At 38.1% G+C, this 20,724-nt stretch overlaps 1 protein-coding gene across 16 annotated transcripts in view; it reads left to right on the top strand.

Moving 5' to 3' along the window:
• VPS13D (vacuolar protein sorting 13 homolog D) overlaps window positions 1-20,724 on the top strand; it is a 286,614-nt gene that overhangs the window by 107,398 nt on the left and 158,492 nt on the right. For 11 of the 16 annotated variants that reach the window (XR_008996895.1, XR_008996896.1, XM_057499741.1 and 8 more), the window contains 12 exons: window positions 638-743; window positions 1,779-1,931; window positions 3,754-3,889; window positions 5,012-5,059; window positions 7,044-7,194; window positions 7,294-7,504; window positions 12,043-12,290; window positions 13,766-13,957; window positions 14,271-14,397; window positions 16,054-16,196; window positions 19,473-19,603; window positions 19,838-20,013. Coding sequence is in view for 14 of the 16 variants with exons in the window: in XM_057499741.1 (XP_057355724.1) it covers window positions 638-743; window positions 1,779-1,931; window positions 3,754-3,889; window positions 5,012-5,059; window positions 7,044-7,194; window positions 7,294-7,504; window positions 12,043-12,290; window positions 13,766-13,957; window positions 14,271-14,397; window positions 16,054-16,196; window positions 19,473-19,603; window positions 19,838-20,013 (1,822 nt within the window). In the remaining 2 variants the exon portion in view is untranslated. The remainder of the gene's footprint in view (window positions 1-637; window positions 744-1,778; window positions 1,932-3,753; window positions 3,890-5,011; window positions 5,060-7,043; window positions 7,195-7,293; window positions 7,505-12,042; window positions 12,291-13,765; window positions 13,958-14,270; window positions 14,398-16,053; window positions 16,197-19,472; window positions 19,604-19,837; window positions 20,014-20,724) is intronic. The other 5 variants (XM_036925130.2, XM_057499744.1, XM_057499746.1 and 2 more) reach the window with 3 other exon arrangements.

A 20,724-nucleotide genomic window follows, 5' to 3' on the forward strand; every position in this document is an offset into this window, starting at 1 on the left:
GTGATAATCAGTGTAAAAAAAAAGAGCTAAAATTCCATTTAAAAAGCTTTGGGATAGTATATTTCTGATCTTCCAGGGAGGGGAAAAATAACTAATATAGGAGAATAGGAAGGAATGTTTTTTGTTACAATATCTATAATGTGACTGAAGTGTAACTTCTGTATAAAGGAAGGCCTTGTTCAAGTACAGACATTTTGGACAAAGTTTAACAAGTATGTGAGATGTATCTTGCTACCATTGGGCCTGCCTATTTAGAATGTATTCCTTGTGAGTAGTGGGAATCCATTTCTCTCTCTGTCTCTCAGTTCCTGACAAGTTAGGTCCTAAGACCTTCTTCTGAGATAAGGCCCATAAAACTGGGGTGTGAGGGGGTGGAATCAAGGGCTGGGAGTAGCCACACCTCACAGTCAGTTTGCCAGTTAAGGGGTGGGATGCACACACACCAAGTTGTCCTGTAGCAAAATACCTGGCTATTCCATTGGTCCTGTTGACACCCCTGTGGTTGTTCCTTCTCTTTCCTCCCCCTTCAGCCCCTTTGAACAAGAGACAAGTTTTGGGCACTGTCTCCAGGTTTGGGGAGGGTCTCTACCACACACATAGGTGTGTACGCTGATAGTCTTGTTCTGTTTGTTCATAGCAGAGGTGAAAACCCCCAAGCGCCGACAGCCGTTCATCCCTTTTGCTCTGAGGAATCACACAGGTTGTACTTTGTGGTTTGCTACCCTGACCACCACGCCCACCAGGTAAGGAGCACTTCCTGTGTCCCCCAAAGCCACCTCTGCCACCAAAGGCTCTGTGTAGCAACCCTCAGAGCAAGGTGGGCCCCTTCTGAGGCTCCTGGGTTGTATTCGAGTCAGTAACGTGCTGTCTCGCTGAGGTTTATGATGGGCGTTCTGGTTCTATGTGGAATCTGTAGTCAGAGAAGTAGGTCCTAAGGCTGAATACCCACATTATGATCTTGATCCTGGTAGACATTATGTTTGAAGTAAAAGTCAAATTAAAGATGTGAGTATGAAGTGTGAAAGAAAAGTTATTCCATCTTTTCTCCTCAGTGCCCCCCACCCCCCTTTAAAAGGAGCTGTATATGGATATTAAACCAAACATTTTGGATTTTTGTTTTAAGATTGCTTGAAAACACCTCTTGTATCCCCCTACCTTCCTCCCTACCCCTAAGAACTATCTTCCAAACCTAAAATGCACTTTACCCCAGATGGAATTAGGTGGAGTTTGGAGAACAAATGAGAGTTTAGCTAAGCCAGTGAGAACATTTGCTAACAACTTTCTGCCTGTTTGGACCTTGGCTCAGTTTTCTAAATACATGCTGATCTTTCCAGTTTAGGGAATGAAGGGCATGAAATAACTAACAGAATCATCTGATTCGAAGCCACATTTCTCCTGCCTCCACTAAGTATGCTAATTCTCTAGAGGAGGTGTTTTTTGTTTTTTTAAAAACAGTTTAAGTCTGTTCAGTTCCAGCCACCTAAATACTACTTTTGAAGTCATGACTTAGTGTACTTAGCACCCTTTGTACAGGCTCTGCTGCTGGAGGTAAATGACTATGTAGGCTTGCTTCCATCCATTTCTAAAGTTTCAAATAAGTTGTGATTGATCACAAAGGTAACTTCAGTTACTGACCTTTTAGGTCATCCTTTGTAGCCAGGTTATATGGTCTGATTGCTGAAAGTTTGGCAAGGGTTTCTGCTCCCAGCCCTCAGCTCTGTGCGAGAGGGAGTTAGAGGGAAAGATGGACAAGCTGGTATCGTCTCATTTGGCTGCAGGGCTGCACTCTCGCACAGTGGGAGTCCAGGGGGAGTTCCAGAAGGGAACGGAACATTTCTTGATGATGCTCACAATGTTAGTGAATGGCGGGAAGTCCTCACAGGTGAAGAGATTCCCTTTGAATTTGAAGCAAGAGGAAAGCTAAGACACAGGTAAAGCACGGTTTAGTCTTTTCCTCAAAAAAGAAAGTTATGAATGATTGTCTCTTGTGTATTGCCTTTTGATTTTCCTTTATTAATGATTTTGATGTTTATTTTTAAGAGGTATTTTAAAAGTCAGAGCTTCCTTTTAAAAAATGTAATGACTGTCTTGGTATCTTGGAAATACATTTCTTTCCATTAACTATCCCTTTATTCGACATGTGAGGTCATAACCTTTGTGTTTCGTATAGTTTGATTGAAGCTTGAACGGACCATAACACTCCATCCAGTTCATTGCATCCTAGCGTGGTTTTCACTTGCAGTGGTGATATGGTATTCTTAAAAGGTTATCAAGGCATGTTGATTTCAGTTTTAAGATACATATATGCCATATAGCACTTTCACAAGCAGGTCATTTCAGAAAGCAGAGCCAATAATGATAAGATATTCTGATTCCAATATGAATAAGAATAACTCATCTTTGGGGGTTCGGACCACTAGCTGATATGCTCTTGAAATAGCCAGCCAAAGGACTGGAGGAACTGTGAAAGAAGGTTATATATGGTTACTGAGAAATCGTAAAACTTTCTAATAAAGTGTCCTTTCATTTTTAAGTGAAAGGACTGTCTAGTGGATAGTGAAAAAGTTAAGATTTTAGCATTTGAGCCTCAAATCTCTTTTCAGGTGGAGCTAAAATTTAAAAGAGATTGACTTCAGCCTTCTATAGCCACATGCTTTCCTTTTAAGTTTTTGTGTGCAAACGTGCTCCTCCGTCAACCACTTCTTCCTTTTACATAGCTTTATATTAGCACACATCACTCCCTAGTGGCAAGCGTTCTGAACCTGTGGGTCCCCAGGGATTTTACATGGGGGTGCGGGTGGGGGAGATAGTCTAAAAAATCACTGTGCTGGGCACATATACCTGGAAGCCACATTAGAATTTCCAGGGATGAGCAATGAGCATTTTCCTGTTCCTTAAAGTTCCTGGAGAAGCTAATTATAGAACTGTTGGCTGTATTTCTTAATAAGCACTCCCTCTGTTGTATCAGAAAGGGGTTTGACCTCTTTGTCATTTGTGTTTTAGTTTCAAGTCCCGCTGTTCTGCTTGAATTCATCAAAATAAATGCCTTTGCTGGCTTTCCCCCCTTTGGCATGCCGTACCCTACTCCCTGCGTCCCTCCCCCTTCCTGTCAGTCTCTAATTCAGTTCCCCATTTCAGCCTTCTGGCTTGAATTAGGCAAAATCTAAAATAGAATTAAATGTGCAATTTCCTCCTGTTCCTCCTGTTCTGCCCACTGCCTTCTGCTCCAATTTCAGCTGTGCACCTCAGCCCTGAAACTCCAAGGGCTCCATCTCTCATAGCCCGTCTACAACGTGGTAGGAGTGAAGCCAAACAACTGAGTGTGGTTCTCCAACAAAAGAACCAAGAAGAAAATGTCGTTTTATTCATTTCCAAGAGTGTGGTTATATGATTAAATTGCTAGTACAACATTTTTACTACCCCACTGGAAAGATTTTAGCTGATGTCATTATTTTATAAAAGTTGGGTGGGGGTTGGCGGCGGAAAGACCTGAGCTACTGTATAGGATTTGCATGGTTCGTACAAAGGGAAGGTAAATGCACTTCTGTTGAAGCTTTACAAATCTTGCAATTTTGTTAAGTGTAAAACCCAGTTAAAATATTCTCCTGATTTCCCTTGCGTTAGATAATCACCAAAAGGCTTAGCCAATTGGGTTTTTATGTCATTCTGTAGTTAATCAGACTTGAGTCTTTGCTTCAACTTTTCTCTTTTTAAGATTATGCTTAATGTGTTTTTCTGTGTTCTGCCTAACAGACACACCCACGACCTTCGGATTCATCAACTGCAAGTCAGAGTGAATGGCTGGGAGCAAGTAAGCCCAGTGTCTGTGGACAAAGTTGGGACATTTTTCCGATACGCAGCACCGGATAAGAATTCATCTTCCTCTACGGTATGTGGCTGTAGAACGGGTGTTCAGTGGCATGCCTGTGCCCTGGCGATACCCCCTTAAAGCCAGTCAGACAGTTAAACCTGTAATGCCCTTGCTCTAGTAGAATTTTCTTTTCCTTTATTTCCCCTAGCTGTGGGAAGAAGATAAGATTATTTCAGGTCAGTCATAGTCATTGGTAATCAATATAGATAGATAAACCAACTAATGGTGAATTTCAGTAGAAAAACAAGATCTAAAATTGGCATTAACACATAGTAACTCACCTGTGCAAATCAATTTCATACTCAGCTGGCCCAGTGGCAGTTTACTAATCTGCCAAGCACATACTGGCTTTATTTCATTAGTATGCTTCCTTCATATATGATGGTCTCTAAATTTCTTACAGTGCTATTCCTTGAGCCTCCTAGCTAGCTGTTTGTCTACAGATCCTCCTGTCTGACATAAAGATAGATGTCCACTATTTATTTTCTGATCACCTGTGCTCTCACACACCCTTGCCCTGACTTTACCCTGGCCTGTAGTCCTGGCGTTGGTGGGCCAGCCCAGGGAGTGATGCAGGTCAATAGCATCCTTGACTGGAATGTGCAGGTGGAGGCTGACATGCCTGCCGATGTGGCTGCCATGGGTGCCTTGCCCAGTACACAGATGTCATAGAGTAACTGCACTCACTTTTGGGTAGCCAGTGATGAGTAGGAAGGTGCACATTTGCAGAAATACTGTAGCTTTCCTCAGGCCTGCTTTATTCATGAACATAGTCTTGGAAAATACTGTTCTTCCCACTGCTCCTCTCTTGTGCCCCAAGTTTCTTAAAAAAGGAAACTTTCTTTCAAGATTACTTTTCTTTCTGCATTCATGTCTGGTAATGAAAGAACCAGTTTCTCCCCAGAGATACCTTTCTGCTATATTGACATGTTCTAGAGAAAGTTTACATACAAGGAATGGTTGCAAAATGAGTATTGCTTTTCCTGTATCTTCTGAGATATTTTCTCTTCACATTAGACAATGCTTTACTAAGAGTATTTATAACACCACCCTTTTAAGCAAATTACATTGTCATTGAGTTTAATGGTACATGTTATAGTAGGTCTGTGATAACTCTGTGACTTTTGGTATCTTTCTTAGATTGGCAGCCCAAGCAGCAGAACAAATATTATCCACCCCCAGGTTTATGTGAGTATGATTTTCCTGTGTCACAGTGTTTATTGGGTTTATACAAGGTACCTGACTCATAAATAGACGTATATTTCTTGATGACAAGAGGACTTTATGACATAAATGTGATTGGAATTTATCTTTGTCCTTTTCTATTAATGATTACCGTCCTTTTATAAGAACTTGCAAGAAACTGTTTTTACCGAGCTTGGTATGTGAGACTGAGTATTACAGGAAAGGAGAAGAAAAAGAAAATATTTTGGCCCAAGATCTTCTTTTCTTTCTAAGTGAAAACAGAAATTAACCCTTGTATAGGTGTATGTATTTCATAGGTTTTGGTCCAAAGGTCATGAAACTAAATAAGAATGAAAAATAGTAAGATTTCTCTCATTTGGCTTTTGAAACATCATCAGAAGACAACATTAGAAAACTATTTTCAGGGTTTTAAAAATAATTTTTTTCTATCCAAGAATAGTTAAGTTTTGAAATGTGAAATTTCAGGTAAGCTTGGAGGTGAAAATATCAAGATTTAAGACAATTGTACTGGGCCTTGGCTCTACTGGGGCTTTGGTGGGCTGGGTCACTGGAAGCTTTGGTAATGGTTGTTCTTGGGATTGTGTCCCTCTGAAAACAGTTCAGAAAATTACAGCTGTTTGTCTACAGATCCTCCTGTCTGACATAAAGATAGATGTCCACTATTTATTTTCTGTTTGCCTTTTTGTTGGGACTGCCTGGAAGTCTTGATTAAAAACATGGAGCTCTTATTGTTTATTAGGTTGATTTTCATATACTGTTTGTTTCAATAAAAGAGTTGGTAGTATGAAAAGCTTGGATGTGGTCTTATTTGTTTCTCCAGTAAAAAGTCTTTGTCAGTATGCTCTGGATACTCATTCTAAGAATAATAGTTTCATAATAGAAACCTCTTTGGTGTACTCGATGTGATATTTTATATTAAAAAAAAATTTCCTGGCACATGATAGTAGCACAAAATGTTTGTTGAATGTGTGACTGAGCATATGGAAAAAGAAAGTAGTGGCTGCAACCCAAGACCAAAAATAAATTATTTCCATCTATTATGTTGAGTTTCTGAACCTCAGTGTCTTGTTTATAAAAGAGTGATTATTGAGCAGAACTTAGAAGGTTCCTATGAAGAAAGAGAAGTTTGTTTTTAAAAGTCCTTGAAATATAAATGTTGGCTTTTCTACAGGCATGTGAGTCAATAGTGTTTGGGACTAGAGAGTACTTTTCATGACATTTAGAAAAAAAAATGTTATTGTTCCTGTGAAGGACGTACCAACACAGACAACTCTTTATCATATAATCTCTGGATTTTGCAAAGACCAGTTATAGTCTCAGAAGACTTCCTGATGTTTTCCTGTGTATATTTGGGTAGTACCTACCCATTGTTAGTGTTCAATGAATGTTTTCTCACTTCATTAATCTGGGAGAGAAATACCACTAAAGGTAAATCATTTAATGTTTTGCAAAGTCCTACCTCAGTGTGTCTGAACTTTTAGTTGCTTTGGATTTATTCCCCTTTGGTAGAATCCAAAACAGGTCTTGTTCACAGTTGCCATGTAAGAGCTGATGTGTGGATCCCAAGGGCTTTATGAATGAAGGCTAACTTCCAGCAGATACTTTCTTGCCAAATGCAGGAAGTTCAGAAATTAGACAGGTTATCATTAGTCTTAGGTGAAGTTTTTTTTAATGTACCTACAAGCTTAGGACTGCTTTTCCTTTATGATGCACTTTGTGATATTGCATCTGAATACATTGTCTCTTTTTATAGAAGTGTTTAGAATTGGCTGTTTGAATAGTGTATATTCATAGGATATTCATTCCTATTAAAGGTTAGTGGCTTTAGGGCTTAAAGACTAATTTCACTGAAGAGCTATAGTAATAATAATAAAATGCTTTTGATTTAGACATTCTGGTTGATATTGTTATACTTTGTATGTTTTTTCAAAAGCACAGCTCTGCTCTTTTTATTTCTTTTTCACAGTTCTCTTCGCTCCCACCCGTGCGGGTGGTCTTTGCGGTGACTATGGAAGGCAGTGCTCGGAAAGTAATCACTGTCCGATCAGCCCTCATTGTGAAGAACAGACTTGAGACACCAATGGAACTAAGACTGGACAGCCCATCAGCTCCAGACAGTGAGTTTTGACATAGGCTGTCTTGCTTTTATCCTGTGATAGCCAGGCTTCTGGGTGGAAGGCCACTGCCTGAAGTGCTAACACTTATTTCTGTGGCAGAGCCCGTCGTGCTTCCCGCTATCATGCCAGGGGATTCATTTGCTGTACCTTTACACCTCACTTCTTGGCGGCTACAGGCCCGGCCCAAAGGATTGGGTGTATTTTTCTGTAAGGCTCCCATTCACTGGACCAATGTAGTGAAGACTACAGAGGTCAGCAGCAGCAAACGAGAGTGCCACTCTATGGACTTGGATAAGAACCGATTCTTCAGGTATGCATGGCCCTGTGATGGCATGTAAATTATGCTTTTTTTTTTTGCCTTCATTCTTTTTCTGAGGACCCTTACTGATCCAGTTGTGCTTAGTGAAGCCCTAAAGTTCTCATTCCTTAAGTTCTTGTGTTCAAGTTTATAAGAATTCAAGGGTTAACTCTTGGCAAGGGTGGAACTGTTGCTTATCATTTAATATTTGTGGGAGAAACAACCAACAAATACACTACTCATATATATAAGATTAGAAGTTTGAGTGTATACATCAGCATAAAGAAAGAACATGTAGGGAGGGAAGAAAAGTAATTACTAGTTCCTTTTCTTAAATTGGGAAGCAATATCCTAAGGTTGGGAGTTTTTCAAATGACAGATTTCAAAGGAATTTGGATAAAGGTTGACTATTCTTGAGGACTTTGACAAAATTATATAATCATTTGGACTCTTGTTTTCCCCTTTTGAAGAGTATAAGGAATATGTGACAGATTCAGTGTTGGAAAAAATACTGATTGTTTTTGTCAGATCCTTCTAAGCTTTTATACTTTAAATTTATTTAAGATTAGAGATTATCAGCTTTAGTTTCCTATATAGTGAAGACAGGCATTCATTTAGTTTAAACTTACGGAAGAGGTACAAGAATAGTATAAAGAATTCCCTCATATCCCTTATCCAGATCTGCCAGTTGTTAACAGACTAGAGGGAGAAACAATATATATATATATATAGCTGTAATTGATGATTTAACTTTTCCTTATCAGTAAATTATAAAACAAAAACAATAAAGACGTAAAAGGATTTGAACAATATTTTCAATCAATTTGTCATAATTGACATTTATAAAATTAGGAAATATTTTAACCAACAGCTCCAGATTACACATTCATTTCAAGTATGTGTGGAACATTTATCAAGAGAGACCATTTACTAGTCCAGAAGACAAAGATCAATAAATATTAAAGGATTGAAATAATACACAATATATTTCATAGTCACAATAGAATTAAACTAGAAAGTTGCCTACAAAAATCTATGAGTATTTGGAAATTAAATAGTACATTTCTAAATAACTCATGAGTCAAAAAAGAAGCCACAAGGGAGGTTAAAAATATTTTTAACTGAACAGTAATAAAAACCAGATATTAAAATGTGAGGGATGCAGCAAAAGCAGTTCCAGAGGGAAATGTGTAGCTTTTAATGCTTACATTGGAAAATAAGGAAGATGTAATGTCTTTGATTGCATATCTCTGTTCTAAGCTTCTATCTTCAGGTAGAAAAAAAAGTGAATTAAACACAAAGAAATAGAAAAAGGAAACAAATGTAAGTAGGGAAATAAATGAAAGAAAAATAAGAATAGAGAAAATCAATGGTGTCAAACTTGGCTTTTTGAAAAATTCATAAATTTTATAAACTTATAATAAGACTAAGCAAGGAGAAGAGAGAGAAAACACAGATTACCAATATAAGGAATGAAAAAAGGAAACATTACTATAGATCCTACAGACATCAAAAGGGTTAAAAGGAGATGTTATGAATAATTTTATGCAAGTAAATTCCACACTGGAATGACAAATTTCTTGAAAACCTTTGATTACCAAAACAGACACAAAGAAGAAATAGAAAATCCAAATGGTCCAATTAAAAAGAAATTTAATTTATAATAAAAAGCCTTCCCACAAATAATACCATAGGTCCATATGGCTTCAATAGTGAATTCTACCATACATTTAAGGAAGAAATAATATCAGTTCTATGCAAACTCTTTCAGAAAGTAGGGGAGGAGGGAACAGTTCCTAACTTATGTTATGAGGCCAGCATATTCCTGATACCAAAACTGATAAAGATACCATAAAACAAAGAAAACTATAAACCGATATTTCCCCATGAAGAGATGCAAAGATTCTTAAATATTATGAAACAGAATTCAGCAAGTTAGGTTTATCCCAGGAATGTAAGATCAGCTTAACATTTGACAATTGAAAAATGTAACTCACCATATTAAACAACTGAAAGAGAAAAAGCATCAGATAATTGTAGTAAATGCAAAAAGAAGAGCATTTGATAGAATTCAACACCCATTCTGATTATGCCCAGCAAACTAGGAGTTGAAAGGAGCCTTTCCATTCTGTTAAAGGGCACTTAAAATCTTATAGATAAGATTAGATCTGTAATAAGCCTACAGCTACTTACACTTAATGGTGAAACCTTGAACTTTTTTTCCTTAAAATTGGGGACCAGCCTAATTACAGGTATGCTTTGGTTAGGTAACTATACTCCTATTATGTTAATGTGTGTGTGCAATTTAAGTAGTAGCTTAAAACCTATACATGCTGAAGTTACTCTACAAGAAGATATGTCAAAGAAATAATCAATCTTCCCATGTTTTCTTCCGCCTGCTACTTCTATAGCTTTTCTTCTTCCTTCCTAATTACAACCCTTAAATAGAATTCGTGCCTCATATCAAATTTACCGACTATCATAATTCTTCCAAGTGGTAAAGATACCTCAAGACAAATGCTGGGCATAGAAGCCACAGGGCATAAATATGCAAAGAAATAAAAAGCTAACCATTTCAAACAATAAGGCTTCTCTCTCACTTACCAACTTTACATTTCCCTGTATGGCCCCGGAAGATGACTGGTTAGCCAGAGACGGGTAAGATTCCTCAAGGGAGGAACAACCTAAGACAGGCACAGTCGCAGGGGGGCCATCAGGTGAGAAATTGGGGATCAACAGAGGTGAGGCTTAGAACCTCACCCCCCCGTTCTGAGAGAAATGTTCTGCATACGTGGATGTTTTATTGCCCTGGTCTAGCTTGGATTAACACATAGTCTACAGGCACACACCTGATCATCTACATGTGCTCTCTTACAACACTAAACTATGTTTTCTACCTTTATCTTGTATCTACCTACCACTTCAGCATTTTATTAAAAATAATAATAATAAAGAGAGAAATGTGGTATCCACATATAAATCAAGTATAAAAACCAAATGAGTATTCATATTTGAACTGACTGTTTATAGTTCATAATGCATGAGCAAAACCGAAGGTTTCTGTGATGACTGCCCTTATACTGTTCACTATGTAACTTATTCATTATGTAAGAATTTGTTCTCCACTTAAGAACTTGTTTGTTATGCCTCAGAAGATTGGAGACTGACGAAAATTAGGCTTGGGGTGGATTAATGATTGTGCATTGAGCATTAACTCCCCTATACAGAATTTTATTGTTGTTAACAACCATTTGATCAATAAATATGAGAGATGCCCTCACAAAAAAAAAAAAAAAAAGTACACACTTCCAATGGTAAAATAATAAGTAACCGGGATGTAATGAATATAGTCAAGATATTGTAACAGCTTGGTATGGTGATAGCTGGTACCTAGAATTGTCATGTATATAAATGTTGAATCACTATGTTGTACACCTGAAACTAATGTAATGTAATACTGTGTGTCAACTATCCTTCAATAATAAAATAATTATCTACAAAAAAAAAAAAAAAAAATTGGGGACCAGCCACTCTATTTGACATTGCAGTAGTTTAGTAGTCCTAGCCATTGCAATAAGGATTAAATAAATAAATAAATAAATTGAAAAAGCATAAGGATCAAAAAGAAGTAAAACAGTTATTACATGCAAATGACACACTTTGGTATACAGAAAATACCATGGACTATATAAGAAAATTATGAGACTTACTAAATTTATCATGATTTCAGGATTCAAGATTAATCTGTAGAAATCAGTTGTATTCTTATATTCTAGCCATGAACAATTAGAAACTGTGATTTAAAAAATGCCATTTACGATAACATCAAAAACCATTAATTACTCAGGAATCCATCTAAGGATTTATATGCCAGTCTTCTACCCCAGAAATTATGAAACGTTGTTGAGAGATATTAAAGAAAACCTAATGACCAACTGGAAAGGAATAACCAAATTCATGGATTAGAAGACTTAGTATTAGCATTTCCATTCTCACAAAATTGATGTGGAGATACAACTCAATTTGCTATCAGTAGAATAATGAATAAAAAATGGTATACACTACCATATGAATCAAATACCGAAACATACAACAATATGGCTGAATCTTGTTGAAATTTCACATCATGTAAAAAAAAAAGCCAGACACAAAGAATAGTACTTTCTCATTCTATTTATGTGCAGTTTAAGAAAGTATAATCTACAGTGATAAAATCAAACAGTGGTTGCTTTAATGATGGGAGAAGGATATGATTAGAAAGGGTTATGAGGGAGTTGTCTCGAGTGAGAAAAATGTTCTAAAACTGGTTTTGGGTGGTGGTTATAGAGATGTATGTAATTGTCAAAAACTCACCAAATTGAACATTGAAAATCTGTACATTTTAGTGTGACTTAATTGTACCTTAGTAAATGTGTTTGGATTGAAAATTGTAAATATCTTGTTGAACTATTGAACCATTTTAATGTTATGCTTTTTCATACTCAGATAAAGAGAAAAAATTTAAGTTCTTCATTTAGGCTGATAGTTTCTATGCCATTTTGTCTTCATAGGTTTTGTGTAGCCATAAAGAAAGAGAATTATCCAGATTACATGCCCTCACACATATTTTCTGACAGTGCAAAACAGATTTTCAGACAGCCGGGGCACACCATATATCTCTTGCCAACTGTAGTAATCTGCAACTTGCTACCATGTGAACTTGACTTTTACGTTAAAGGAATGCCAATTAATGGGACATTGAAACCCGGCAAAGAGGTGGCTCTCCACACAGCTGATACATCCCAGAACATTGAACTGGGTAAGGATTTAGTCAAATAATCATTTGTTGTAATTCTGTGAAAATGTCGCTGAGTATTTTGTGATGATTTGGTAAACATTCTGGAGAAACTGTAACACCCATGATATCTCATAAGCCAGCTCAAAGGATTTATGCAGCAAAAAAAAAAAAACTTCTAAGAAAATTATTGAAAGAGAAAAACTGAACAAATCTAAAAAATTTCAGAGGAAGTGCTCAGCAGAGCCTGCTCACCTGATGTGTGACCGTAGGAAGTTGTTTCCTCTTTTCTTACTGTACTTTTTCTGGCTGTAAAATGAGCAAAATTTTCTTCTCTTCTCAGAACAGGGAAAAACATTGCTAAGCACGTAGTGTACTCCAGGGATTACGTCAAGTGCTTTCACACACATGGTCTTATGTAATCCTTATAACAATGGTTATTTGTCCCATTTACTGATGAACAAACTGGGGTTTAGAATGTTTAATGCATTGAGCAATTTTCAGTTGTTGGGATGAATGAAGTCAAGGTAGAGTCATATTTATAACACTTAGGGTAAACAGGTACTTCTGGAATTTGAGCAGAAAGGATGTTTCGGTAAGGCTGTTTATAGAGGTATTAAATTAATAATGACTTAGATATTTATCTTTTTATAGTTTTTTAAGTGATTTCACTATATCACCTCATTTGATCTTCAAACAGTGCACGTTTCAGGCAGAGAGATAGCGGTTACCCCATTTTACAGATGAGGAAACTGGAACTCACTGAACTTAGCAGTGTGGTCTCACATTTCAACGAATATATAATTTCTTGAGCTTAATTTAGCAACGAAAAATAGTGCAATGCTAGTTGTCCATTCTGAAGAAAATAGATCTTTGCTCTGACCTTTAAGTATTTCCTCAACACATGTGTCTTGAGCCCCTGTATAAAATGGAAATGTCTTCCCACCCCACCACTGCTGTGTGCACACCCAAACTCGATCATCAGTCATGCTTTACATGGATTATCACTTTAATAACAATCCTGTGGTATAGATACTATTATTATCCCCCTGGCAGGTCAGACACAGCAAGGCTAATTAAAATAGCTTGCCCTAAATTACACTGCTGTTAAGGACAGACTGGGAATCTGAACACAGGCAGTTTTGGCTGCAGAAACCTTGACTCTTACCCTATACTTGCCTTTGCTTTGTTTTAGGCACCCAGTACAGTCTGATGTATAATAAGCTCTTTAATAATCATAGCTGTTATTGATAGCTTTTTGATATTATCCTTCTAGTTATGCAGTTCAGACTTACTAGTTTGAGTTCCAGGCCATCTGGTTTGCTTCATATTTATTCTTTCGCCACTGAAGGAAAATGGCCATTCTAATGAGAGTCTTGCCAGTTAGATGCATAGTTATCGATTCTTCCAAAAGGAATCTAATTGTGTTTGGCCGAGGGCTTTTTTGACAAACTAACTGAGAACCCAGAAAGACAATAGCTCGTATGTATCTGCTTTAGGGGTATCGCTGGAGAATTTCCCACTCTGTAAAGAGCTGCTCATTCCACCTGGAACCCAAAATTATATGGTCAGAATGCGGCTTTATGACATTAACCGACGGCAGCTGAACCTCACCATCCGGATTGTGTGTCGAGCAGAAGGATCCTTAAAGATCTTCATTTCTGCTCCATACTGGTTGATTAACAAAACAGGTATGTACAGAGGCCGCTCAAGTAGGCCTCTGGCATTGGGCATGGGAATTCAGACTTACTTGAGCAGCTAAACCGAGTGGAGCCAATGCAAATAGATTACTTCAACAGTCCAAGCTGCTGAAACTTCCCTGCTTCCATAATAAGTGCTTAATCATTGTTGAAACTGTCCTTTGAGACCATAAGCTGTGCCCTGTAAATAAATTCAATTTTCACTATTTTCCCCCTTGACCTCTTTTTTTTTCTTTTTACTGTGTTCATCTGTCTTGGATAGACTGGGTGGGACTGATATAAACTCTTCCCCTCCTTCCTAAAGGGTTGCCACTGATCTTCAGACAGGACAATGCAAAAACAGATGCTGCCGGCCAGTTTGAGGAACATGAGCTGGCTCGGAGCCTGAGCCCTCTTTTATTCTGCTATGCTGACAAAGAGCAGCCAAACCTGTGAGTACAGTTATTTATGGGAAGGGGAAATAAGCTCCTAGGGAAGGGAAAAATTTAGCAAAGGCTATAGTATATCTATGTAAGTAGAAATGCACTGTAGATAACAATCCCGACTTGGCAGGGGAGTAGGACCATGACCTAATGGGATTTTTTCGGATCTAATTTCTGTGTGATTTGATATTGAAAATAAACCATTTGGTTGGTTTATAATGAAAGCTAGTTTCATTTTACATGTATTGAAGTAGTTCTATTCATAACTCTACCATGCAGGCAGAGAAACCCACATATTCTCATCTCTCCTCTGCACAGTTTTCTTCCCCTGTAAGCTCTCAGCACAGGCAGAGGAGCAGGTGTCAGAGGGGAGACAGATGGGCACATTGGTATAGCCTCTGCCCCACTAATCCAGTCCAGGTCATTTGTGTAAGGTTTTGAAATCCATCTCTTTGACTTGAAATAAAATGTGCCATTTCTAGATCTCAGACCACTCACTGCGTGTTTAAAGGCAGAGAAAAGTAACAATTGAGAGGATTAGATGACATGCCCTTTTAACATATGGTAGCATTAATTCACTTTTGTTCTTGGATTGGACATTCTCTTTTTCACAGGAGTCTTCTAATTTGTAGCCTTAATCCAAAAATAAGTGGGTGTGTCTGATGCTGCGCAAATGCCCCACCCTCTTATCTGTCGAAGTGTGCGACAAACATAGTACCAGGTACTAAGTATTAGGAAGGCTCAGGGAGCACTACCTGCCAGTGGATGCAGGTGCATCTGTAGAGGGGAGCTGGCTTCTAGGCTGGTGCTAGAGTCAGGAAAGGATTGACTAGGGTGCTGGACGTGGTAGGAGTTACAGACAGCCACTTGACAATGGTTGTGAGCCCAGACTCACTCTTTTCCTGAAAGGATTTTGACAGTCTTAGTTTGGATTTGACATTCATAACACAGTTTGTTTTATCCAGGGAATTCACATTTCTCAAAGCATTCCCACATAGACCATCTCATTTGATTTTCCCAACATTCCAATGGATTAGGCAGGGCAGGAAATATTGTTTTTTTTTAAGATGAGGAAACTGAGGCAGAGAGAGAGAGTCACCTGCCCATGGTTACACTGCTTGTTAGTGGTAGAGCCGAAACACACATTCAGGAATTATGCTTACAGAAACATGACAAGCCCTGGCCAACTCAACAGTGCTTTGCCCTTGAATAGTACCAGGCCTTAGAAGGACCGGACCATTAGCTGCATCTTCTGTACATAGTTTTCTTGTATGTACAGAACTATATATACATTTTCTTTTATGTTCAAGATATTTCATGAATCTTTGAAACATTTGAGTCAGGGAAGTATCAGTTTGCCTTGAATCCTTGTTTTTCAGAGGATATTGTAACTTTTCCTCATTGACTTATGCTCATAGAATATAATGTTTTATCCTAAAGTTTTTGGTAGTGGACATCAGTACATTTCCCATGTTGTACCTCTAAGATAAGAGTTTTTGACCACTGATAGTTTCTTTGCTGTATGTGGGAATCACATGACAGTGAGGAAGAGTCCATACAGAGCCTGATTTCAGGTGACAGCTACTGCAGTGCTTCCTGATTAGGACAGGTTGATAAGACTTTCTCATAGATGAATATGTACATGTTTGCTTTTCTGCCCCACAGCTGCACGATGAGAATCGGAAGGGGGACTCATCCTGAAGGCATGCCGGGCTGGTGTCAGGGCTTCTCACTGGATGGTGGTAGTGGTGTCCGAGCTTTGAAAGTCATCCAGCAAGGAAACCGCCCAGGGCTGATCTATAACATTGGTGGGTTATATGTGGGGCAGTGGGAGAATCAGACCATTGGCCAATGACCTCAGGCTTGGAGGAATAGGCTGGCCATGCATTTTGGCCTGGCTGCAAGTGCTGTTTTTTTTATTTGGCATTGGGTCAGATATCTGTTCTGTGAGTTCTAGGTCGATATCAATGCAGATCCGTTCTCCTCCGGATCTAAGGAGTCACCTAAACACTGCCCTTTTGAGCTCTGGGGCTCTGTTTAATTTCAAACTCACCTGTGTCAGAAAAAGTATCAGTTTGGCTTGAATCCTTGTTTTTCATGGGAATAATAGGAACACTTAGAGTGCTTTTCATCCTCCAAGCATTTCCCACGCATTCATTAAAACTTGCAAACCCTAAGAGGGTAAGAAGCATTGTTCTCCTTGAAACTGAAGCAGAGAGGTTAAGTGACTTGCCCAGATGCAAAGGGGAAGTCTGGGTCAGAAGTAGGAGTACGATGGGGTGGGGTGGGGGGCATACACATTTGAAGCAGAAAATAAAGTGCACTTGGTGGTTATGGTAATTAGAAGCCTGTAAATTAGCTCAGATTACAGAGGTAGAGGTGGTGAGGGAAGGGGAGAATATTGTCCATATATACCTCCTAGCCACCTGGAACACGCAGAAGATTTTCTGAAGGGTTAAGGTAAATTTGATTTAAATATGCCTCAGGTTTAAAATTTTAGCAGTGCAGCCTTCCTTTAGTATATAATTTCCAAAGATCTCAAAGCACTGTTTAGTGTTGAATGTTGTAAAATATCTAGAACCATTCTGTCCAATGAACTCTCTGTGGTGATGGCACTGTTCAGTTTTGCACTGTCCAGAAGAGAGGCAGTAGTTGCATGTGGCTGCCAAGCACTTGAGAGTGTTATAAGAAATGTGGTATGACGAAAAAATTGAATTTTTCATTTTACTTAATTTTAATGAATTTAAATAGCCATACATGACTATTGGCTATGGTATTAGACAGTGTAGATATAAAGAGCTAATGTTCTAGAAGGAAAAACTGAGGTGGTGTCATTTGGCTGTTTACCTTGAATCCCATGGAGAGCCAGGGATATTGTTGACTTGGGAGCTGTCTCCCTTAAAGTTGACACTAAGGTATTTTCATAGAAGAATAAACTTTATTTGATCCTCCAGCTGAGGATCATTTTCTTTACTTTTTCTCACATTTGTTTGCTCCGCTTCCTGAATAGGCAAAGGCTGCTGCATGCTGTGTTTGCCTCTCTGCTGGGGTATCTTGTCCTTGGTACAGCTCCAAAGCAAGCTACCACAGGTTGCCTGAAAGCTATAGTTGGGACATACTGGTGGGGAAGTGGAGCCTGTGCCTTCTAAAGCAGCCAGCACCAAGGAGCCACAGGATTCTTGCCAAGAGGCAAATTGAGCTCTCCAATCACAAATTGCAGTGAATGCCTATGTACACTTATGTGGTAGGAACATTCATTAAAAATTATTACATCTGTTTTCAGGGACAAGACTGTGATTTGAATTTTGCTGTTACACCAAAGAAAGGAATAAAGGGGATGGGCTAAGATAGGACTTTATAATTCTTAAGGTTTGGTAGATGTTAGCCTGTAATATCAAGGGAATTTGTGGAATCTCTTGAATATTTTTGAAGAATTGGATAGATAAGTAGCTTCCTATCAGGAAAGTTTAAAGCACAGTCTTAGAATTGAAAAGCCAGGAAAGGCCTTGCCAGTTAACCTCACATGTATCTTCAAAAAGAAGGATTTTGTACATTTTTATCTTATCAGCTATTCATTTATTGGAAGTTGGCCAGGGAAACTAGATAAAAAGGAAAACAAAACCCACCTTTTTTTCCCCCCAAAAATTGAGTCTTGGTACAGTAGACTCTTTTTTATAATATCAAATTAAACATACCTTTTATAGACAGGCTTTGTATTGATTGAGATCACGTGGCCATGGTAATGTTGATTTCTGGCAATGCTTTCTGTATGTCACAGGAAGAGAAGTGATAGGGCAGAGCCCCCAGTTCCAGTGTGACTTAGCATTTCTCAGATAATATTTTCAGAGGTTTTTGTTACTTGCTCAGTCTTTTAGGTATTTTGAAGGCTTATCTTAAAGAAACATCAGATCTTTGAGGTATTATGAAGACTTTTATTAAAGAAACATCAGATTTTTCAAGTGAATTATGGAATTAGTAGATTGGAATATTATGGTTCTTGATGCTTAGGTCCTTATATATGTCACATCATGATATGAACAAGGGCTCTGGAGGAAGGCGGCCTTGGTTTGAACCCCAGCTATACCACCTACTGGCTGCGTGACCTAGGGCAAGTTACTGAGCTTTCCATGCCTTAGTTTCCTCATCTGTAAAATGGAAAGAATGAAAATACCCAACTCATAAGGTTCTTACAAGAATTAAATGTAGAGCCTATAGTAGAAAGTGTAGCATGTATTGAGAGTTCAATAAGTATTATTTTTATTATCTCTACTATAAATATTTTTATATCATTGTATAACCAGAACTTAGCCCACTGCCTGAAATATAGTTGCTATATTTACTATCTGAATGAATAATTCATCCCACTGAATTTTGTATTTTTTAAAAGTCATCAGTTTTTAAGATAATTCAGTGCTATTTAATTTTTTTCTTTCTTTGTAACCTGGTGTTTTGAGATTTCCTTCTAACTGATTATGACTTTCTTCTTGATATGCTTTGTTTGCCTTTTTTTTAGTGCATGGTAGGTGCTGAAAACATTTATGAATGAATAAATTCCATAATATTCAGCATTATGTTTCAGCTGGATTCTTGGACAGTGGGCTAAAAGAAAATACTAAAGAAGAGTTATTGGAGTTCAGAATATAATTAAGTAACCTGAAATTTCTACTGTACCATGTAAAAAGGGCAGGTTTTTTAGGAGGGAATTCTGTGTCCCAGTTGTAAGCAGAAATGTATTACATAAACTGTCTTAGTAATCAACTTCATAAAAGGAAAACAAAGGTATCTGTGACTGAACACCTGCGTGATTTCGTTTTTATTATAATCGTACCCTCCCTTAGGCAGCAGCTAGGAATTATGGGATATTGCTATTGCCCCTGAGACTTTTTAAGGCCTAAATGGGAATAAAGCATAATACTTTTGAGTACAATTGCCATATTCATTCCATTCTTGAAAGGCTTGACAGCCTGTCTGGGTGATATAATTGTTTTCTCAGAGAAACTAAGTAATCATGAAGGCTGTTTTTGTCAGACTATGGATTTTCTTTCTTTTGATTAGCTCATGGAAGTTGTTCTTGTTATTTGTAGGTATTGATGTCAAGACAGGCCGAGGTCGATACATTGACACCTGTATGGTCATCTTTGCCCCTCGTTACCTGTTGGATAATAAATCATCTCACAAACTTGCATTTGCACAGAGGGAATTTGCCAGGGGACAGGTAAGCAGTGTGCATTTGAAGAATGACTAGTGTTTATTTGAGAGAACAGTGAGTTTTAATATTTTGGCTTATCTTGCCATCAACACTGTACTTTTGTGATGTGAGGAACCATTTTGTGCATTTAATACCCTAAATAGCTCCTGGTAGAGGGCAGGGCTCAGAGGAGGTACTCAGTAAACATTTACTGTCTTGATATGACTTGCTGACTAAAGCCAGTGGTCCTTTGTGTTTTAGGGAACAGCCAATCCTGAAGGTTACATTTCCACCCTGCCTGGTTCCAGTGTGGTGTTCCATTGGCCTCGGAATGACTATGATCAGCTATTATGTGTCAGATTGATGGATGTTCCCAATTGTATTTGGTCTGGAGGGTTTGAAGTCAACAAGAATAATTCCTTCCATATCAACATGAGGTAAGTTCAGAGACTATATTTAGGCAAAAAATAGCCTTGTTTGAGGTGCAGTAATGTAAATAGTAAGCTATACATACCATAAAAATTTTGAACATCTGTAAAGCTGTAAACAGTAAGTAGTGAATAGTAATCTACTCACTAATCTATTCTTCATGAAATGGGCACATATGTTTCTGGCTTAGAAAAGGCCTTAAAACTTGTAAAGACCAGGTAAGTATGAGAGAATTTGATGGAGTGAGTCAAAGAGAATGTGGGTAGTTTTGGCCTTCATGTAGTTGCTATGGTCTGAGGTCACAGAAGTCCAGGGGGTAGCACTGAACTCATGATTGCCTGCACCTCTGAGAATTCTCTCTTCTTTAGCAGGTAGCGCTGATTATCAGTGTTTTTGTCTGTTCTTACACATTGCACAGACTTCTCTTGTTGATTCAATTTCAGTAAATCTTCTGGCCTTCTTTGCCCAACCCAGTGACCCTCAACACCATATTAAGAAAAATCAACCAAATTCAGCTGTAACTAGCATAGGATGGCTCTTCCCTTTCTTATCCTCAGATGCTTTTTTATTTAAAAAGTATTAAAAATTTTTTAATTGTGGTAAAATACCTAGGCCATATAAGAAAGATAACACAGAGACCCAGAGGTTATTTTGTGGGTCTCAGGCACAATAGCATAAAATTTACCATCTTACCTTTTTTAAGTTCACTGGTGTTAAGT

Source organism: Manis pentadactyla, chromosome 4 (genome assembly GCF_030020395.1).
Source record: "Manis pentadactyla isolate mManPen7 chromosome 4, mManPen7.hap1, whole genome shotgun sequence".
NCBI classification, from domain to species: Eukaryota; Metazoa; Chordata; class Mammalia; order Pholidota; family Manidae; genus Manis; species Manis pentadactyla.